Source organism: Quercus lobata, chromosome 4, assembly GCF_001633185.2.
Source record: "Quercus lobata isolate SW786 chromosome 4, ValleyOak3.0 Primary Assembly, whole genome shotgun sequence".
Lineage (NCBI taxonomy): Eukaryota > Viridiplantae > Streptophyta > Magnoliopsida > Fagales > Fagaceae > Quercus > Quercus lobata.
The window spans coordinates 27,124,342-27,131,681 of record NC_044907.1 but is presented as its reverse complement, the minus strand read 5'-3'; the positions used below and the strand labels follow the sequence as shown (position 1 = coordinate 27,131,681).

The following is a 7,340-nucleotide window of genomic DNA, read 5'->3' as shown; positions in this document are numbered from 1 at the left end:
TCTTTCCTAATTGATTTTTAACTTCCCTTTTATACTCTTGAAATTTTTCAAAATTTTTGTATTTTTTACGCTTTAAATATGTGTCCATATCATGAATGTAACAAAATATTTCATTTCTCTATGAGTTTTGATAGTAACGAACCACATACATTAGTACATGTCGTTGTCGGGAATTGTGAGTTCACATGCCTTAATTCAAACCTAGATCCTTATCTCCCTCATCACCAGTATCATCTGTACTCAGCTCAACATGATCCTCAAGTGAGACATTGGTAATTAACTCCCCAACCTCATTTTCTTCAATGGCTGCAATTTCTCTGAACTTTTAGATTTATCTTTGTTCATATGGTGGAATTGAGAGTGTGATACAAAAGCATGAGGGTAAAGGGAACAAGTATAGAGCACTCTTATTAGCATAGTTTCTCTTTTTCTTTTTCTTTTCATAAATCACAAAAATAGCCAATAGAGTACTTTATTTATTTTTTATTTTGGTGATTGGTGAGTTTCACATGCACCTGGTGAGTTTTAAACCCACGACCTTACCCTTCATTCCATTATTATCTGAAGAGGAAGTGCCAATTGAGTTATTGGTTATAGCTCATTGGAAGTAACAAGTAGGTTTTGAACCCACAACCACATCATCTACCCATTCTTATGTAAAAAGAAAATATGAATTGAGATAGAACTCATTGGCATAGTTGAACATTGCAATAAGTAAAGTACCACGGCACGGGACAGGATCTAATCCAAAACCATGCACATAAAAACAAGCTCAACTTGGTAAGAACTAGAAGTATATGTAAATGGAACAAAAACTGGGAAAGCTGACACAATTAGAGATACATGTAAACACAAAATAAAATGCAAAGAGAGATGATATGTATTATATAAATGCAAAAACCATATCATTATGGAATTCATAATACAAAATAACATTCAAAGTAAACAGATGATGTGTCATGTGTCATCCTGAACCTGTGAGCAAATTTGGCCTACCAGGCAAAATGATTGCAAATTACAACTTGTATCTTATCTCTTGTCCAATAAAATAGACAAGAAAGGAGTACAGTAATCTTAGACAAGAAAGGAGGACAGGATCTAATCCAAAACCATGCACATAAAAACAAGCTCAACTTGGTAAGAACTAGAAGTATATGTAAATGGAACAAAAACTGGGAAAGCTGACACAATTAGAGATACATGTAAACACAAAATAAAATGCAAAGAGAGATGATATGTATTATATAAATGCAAAAACCATATCATTATGGAATTCATAATACAAAATAACATTCAAAGTAAACAGATGATGTGTCATGTGTCATCCTGAACCTGTGAGCAAATTTGGCCTACCAGGCAAAATGATTGCAAATTACAACTTGTATCTTATCTCTTGTCCAATAAAATAGACAAGAAAGGAGTACAGTAATCTTAGTCTCACTATTAGTATAAAATGAACTAATCTGATCAATGGAGGCTCCAATTCCCCAGTAGTCTAGAAAGCTGATTATTTTCCTACTCTCTACATATTGCATGATTAAGTATTTTCTGAATGCCTACATTAATTAGCTCAACTAAGAGTCATTTAACAAAAAGGTTTTGAAAATTCTAAAGTTAGTTTTCCTAAAACTTACAAAAAAATGTATCTTTTCCACTTTTCTTTTTACGGAAGGGGTCCAAGTAAGACCAACGCATAATTAACACAACTACGTACCAATAATAATCTAGAAATTTTATAACGAAAGAGACATTGTCCTGTTTAAGCTGAGTATCGCAGCAATTACAGTCTCTTGGAATATGTCACTATGTATGATCAAAATTTAGAAGCTACAACATGATTACCTATTTCTCAGTATAACATTGATGATAAAAGAATTTCATGAATAACAAAAAGTAGATCCATATCATAAAGAATGTTGATTTTTAACTGTTTACTTTGAGATGAAGTTTATTTCATTACCTATATATACTATAAAAGTATGAAAGAAGGAAAGAACTGAACGGGTCAAAAGTGCATTTGAACCAAAGCCTTATAAAAAAAAAATATCAAATAGCTGAAACGCATTGCTTTAGAGAGCTTACTGCACGTAGCAGAGTCCTCCAGTCTCTTTCTCAAACAATCTTAATGGCCTACAACAAAATCACCAAATCCATTAACTTTTAACACGCAAAACCAAGCCTTATCTGCACTATTCATACAAATTATTTGACAGAGTGGAGAGGAAAAAAAAAAAATAAAATAACCACTTCGTCAAGCAATTTTTGCTTGGCTTCTACTTCTGAAGAATCTCTACAAGAATAAACACCATATAAACAAAATTTCATACACCCGCAAAATAAATAATGAATATATGAATACATATCAAAGCAATAAATTTATCAAAAAAAACCTTCCCACTATACGATCCACACAGCAATGGCATTTTGCGCATACACTCTGCTCCTTAGCACAACCTACATCCACATCAACCCAATGCCTAAATTCTAGATTAACCAAAACCCAGTAGAAAAAAAATAAAAAATAAAATAAAAAACTTTGCCCAAAATTCAATTCAGTCCAATAACTTACAATTTATTCATTTCAGTCTTATTAGTTTTACTTTTATTCAATGTGTTCATTTGGTTAGGTGTTTTGGGAGATTAAAAGAGTGTTTTTAAAACCCAAAACTCTGTTTTGCAATCACAACTCCTCATAGTTTTTTTACAAACGCACCCGTAATCATTTACTAGAAGTTAGAACTGAAATGAATAAATCAAAACTCAAAAGTTATAAACACTTGAATCTTGGGCAAAATCAGAGAGTGCAATTTGTAATTTAGCAAAACATATATTAAAAAAAAGTACATTGATTCAACAAATCAGAGCTACAAATGGGCTATTTAGTTTGTATATTCCAACACAAATTTGACAACTTGTAAACATGTTACTATTTCTTCTGTGAAAGAAACACAAACCACGAGAGAGATTATGGTAAGCCTGACGAACGGCGTGTTTTGTCAAAATTTGGCAGGGGATTTGTACAGGAACTATGAAGACAAGAAGAAAAAGAAAAAGGGAAAGGAAATACCATTTGGCAGGGGACTTGTACTTTCCGTAACGGCGCTTCCACCCGTAATCTCAGAATACGGCCTAAACTTTCCGCCAACTTACTGTCATAAATATGAAATAGTTTTCCTTAGTAAAATGTTTTCAACAGAAAGAGAAATCGAATGTTTGTTGTAGACGTTGGGTATCCAGGCGAATTTGTTTTGGTGCTTTGGGGGGCCCTGCCTGATGCTCATTTTTTTCTGAAAGAGTTTCTGTTTTGGTCTTCTGGGTTTTCGTTTTGGAGTACGTAAAACGACGTGACGTTTAGTCATTTACTATGGCTGCCAGGTGTTTTTTTTTTTTTTTTTTTTAAATCGACATATTTTCTTTGTAACCAAACAAAAAGAAAAATTGTAATTATTTTTCATCTTATGTACCAAATACGTATCATGAAAAATTAAAATATTTTCTATTCTCTCACTTTTAGTTTTATGTATCTTTTCAACATTTTTTATTTGTTCACTTTTTTATATTCTCAACTAAATAAAATCTATTTTTTTAATAATAATAGACCGATAATTACAATGAGATAAATTTTGAATTCTAACAAGTTAAAAATACTATAAAAAAATTACCAATTAATTTATAAGACTATGAGAAATAGTGTAGCAAATTATTGATATGTTGGCAACAACACCACTTTGTAACTACAAAATTATTTCTTAACCAAAATTCAAAAACCAAAAAAGGGCCTCTCCCTACAGTTTTGTTTTTTTTTTTGTTTTTTTCATTTTTATTCTCAGTAAAAATGAGATTACAGAATGTCATTTGGTGCAATAGGCAATAGTTATGTAATATAAGTTTTAATATTAAAACTTGAAAGTTCACTTCGAATCAAAAACTTTATTAAATTTTTATTTTTATTTATTTTTTATTTTTTTACCTTAAACCTTTACTTTTCACACTAAAATGGTAATTGCATAATGCCAACTATTGAACCATCCAAATCCCAAAATGCTTAGGGGCCCAAACCATTTCTACTTGGGCAAAAGACTCATTTGGATATAGAAGGGATGGGAATGGGACACAACGGAGTCCAAGAAGTCACATTATGGGCCAAAAAAATTATCTTGCCAAGGGACAAAACCTAAAATCCATACAAAACAAGAAGAGTCCAGCAAAGATCTAGCTTTTAAAGAAAAATGGATGCTTCTTGCCACCAACAAAATAGCATGTGCTTCATCCCTGTTTGCCAATCCTCTAACATGAGAGATGGTCCAATATTGGCAAATGGGCATTTGAAAATGAGATGCTCTAGGGTCTTTAGCTCTATCTTGTATTGTGGACAGATGTCATCATCTACTTAAAACCTGGTAGAAGAGAAGATATCTCATGTGCCGGGTGCGTACAAAACTTTTGTCCTAGTAGACAGGGTGGCTTTAGAAGAGACAGTTGCTAGAAATTGCTTAATATTACAAGATTAGACCATTACTCCTATTTCTAAGATTCAAGCATCCCAATTACTGTTCATTATTGCTTCAAATATTTACGATCAATAAAAAACAATGTAACCAAAGGAACTATAACAACTTCTTCAATTCCTACATACTACATAGTAATGACACGAGATGCGTGCATCAAATGTGCCCTTACATCAAGATAATACAAATAGTCTACATCTCTCTCATCTTTTTATCTTCTTACTACCACCAAAGCCTTTCTCAAAGCCAGGAAATGTTAAGCAGTCCTCACACGGAGAGTAACTCCATGTTCAGGTACAATAACCAACCTTAATGTAGGGGAGTGTTGGTATGCTGGTGATAGTGAGAAGCAAAACTTGGATAGAATGAGAGATAAAATCACCTTTAGTTCTGTCATGGCAAAGTGTTGGCCAGCATAGAAACAAGACCCTACTCCAAATGACATATAAGCCTGTGGAGTCTTGCAAGCCCCAACAATTCCATGAGCAAATCTTTTCGGATTGAATTTGTGTGCATCAGGTCCCCACAAATCATAGTGCTGTTGCAATATTGGGATTGGAATCCGCTTGTTTATGCATTTTGAGATCATAACGTCTTTGAATGTTATGTCTTCCAAGGCCGCTCTGACCACAAAAGCCACAGGTGGGAAAAGATGCAATGTCTTTTGGATCACCATTGTCAACTGCCATCAAATACAAGGTTAGCGAACCTATGTTAATGTATGGGTGTGTCAACTCTCATGAATGAAATTTCATCAGTGTCAAGTACATGGTTTAAAATTTATGAAGCATTGTCGTTAACATCTCCTTGTAATATTTGGTAATTGATGTGTTAAGTTCATTATGTGTGAAATTAAATGAAAAAATGTTTTGAACCTCAATGGCATTATTATAGGAAGAATATTCAATCATGTTACTAACCGGCCACTAGAAGTCACTTTTCAATTGATACATCAATGGGGCATGAGATTCATTCTTGAAGGTTTTTTTTTAGGCACCACCTTAAAATCTAAGGAAATCTTGCATTTATATCAACAGAAGCACCATATATAATACTTCTACATGCATTTTTTTTTTCTCTTGTTTGCTAGGATATACTAAATTGTCATGCATCTATATGTAGTGGGAGTTTTTTTCATAGATGATAATTTGATAAAATCCAATAGAGACATAGCAGTATAAAATTCTACAACAACCACCACCAAGCCTAAATCCCAGCCAAGCCATAGTCTGAAGGGATTTGTTAAATGGGAAGTTATAAATAATGGTATGCCTAATTAATATAAAGCTTAATACGTTGAAGCACAGAAATAAGTTCTAAACTTACTCTTTGTTAATATTCCTGAAATCCACATATTAGGTGATGAAATAATTATCATTTGTGAGTCAAGGATTTTATTCTTGATGTTTGTATTCCCATAATTTTAAGTAGAGTAGGCTTTTTTTTTTTTTTTAAATGTAAATAGACTAGACTTACTGTAACCCCATTGATATTTTGAATTGATAAAAGATACCAGACTTGGTTCTGTCGTTTTTCCAATCCCGTGGAGGGTTTTCTACATAAATTTTTGGTGTTGTATTCTTGTGATTTATGTTGGTCATTGTGCTTGACTAATTTCTTTAAAAGTGTCCATTTAATATGCACACACCAAAAAAAAAAAAAAAAAAGTTCTAGTGTTTTGTTTAAGACTTTATGTAATGCAAGAAAGGTAGCCAGATAGTTCAGTTTATCCTTGATTTTAGTAGTATTTGAAAATGAGTGTGGTAATACCCCCGTCCCCCCACACACAAAAAAACACTTTCATAAAATGGGAAGTATTGTGAAAGTACAGCCTCCAACCATATTGGTGGCTCCTCTCACCATATCTAGGTATTTGATTTGATTTTAATTGAGTTAGGTGGCCTTGGCTTGGTTGTTTTTTTCCAGATTTATTCCTTTTGTGTTGATAACAATGATAAACTTGTAATATTCATGTTTATTTCTTGGTTTTACTAAGTCTAGAGCTTATCAGTAACACTGTCATGAGAAAGTATAAACTTCTTGCTTAAGGAGAGCTTTCAATAACATCGAGATCAATTTCTTAATTCAAGTTGTGGCCTAGTGCTGTTTTCAGTATATGATTGTGATTTTACTCATAGGTGAATATGAATGAAGGAAATGTTTTCTCTTGCTCAGACACCTACCACGCTATCAAATGCACAAATAGAGAGACACGCCATTATCATATATGAAAACTGAAAACCTATGACAAGATCATACATCTGCTGTATAATGTCAATGAAAAACCATCCAATTACTAGGTACTTGTTGCATATTTCGGTACCAAATTTTAATCTTCGGGTCAATTCCGGGAGCTGCATAGTGTTTTAGAATTAAACGATGATTACGTTCTCATCCTGATTCCAAGAGATAAAATGAATGAACTTCTATTTCTGCAATTTATGCATCCCAATTCCTTTCCATCCTTGCTTCAAGTTCTCTAATTGCTACATAGTAATGACATACGAAGTGTGCATCCAAGGTAGCGTTTACATTGCTTTTAATACATACAGATGGTTCTCTAATATTTTCTTTTTACCTCCAAAGCCTTTCTCAAAGCTGAGAAATGTCAAGTTGTCCTCAAACACAGAGTAACTTCTGCAATTCATGCATCCCAACTCCTCTTCATCATTGCTTTAGTTCTCTGATTGCTCCATAGTAAAGACGTGTGAATTGTGCATCCAAGTTGGCCTTTACAATGTTTTTAAGATGGTTCACTAACTTTACTAATCCTCCCCATTCTAATTTCCACCAAAGCCTTTCTTAAAGCTGGAAAATGTCAAGCTGTCCTCA

General features: G+C 33.1%; 1 protein-coding gene across 1 annotated transcript; it reads right to left on the bottom strand.

Annotated features, from left to right (window-relative positions):
- Positions 1–2,112: 2,112 nt before the first annotated feature.
- On the bottom strand, positions 2,113–3,281 carry LOC115984931. The gene is made up of 5 exons (XM_031107914.1): positions 3,156–3,281; positions 3,068–3,102; positions 2,391–2,477; positions 2,245–2,290; positions 2,113–2,130 (listed from the first exon to the last, which is right to left on the bottom strand). Exons 1-5 carry the CDS (start codon positions 3,279–3,281, stop codon positions 2,113–2,115), a joined length of 312 nt encoding a protein of 103 aa, XP_030963774.1.
- Positions 3,282–7,340: the final 4,059 nt, after the last annotated feature.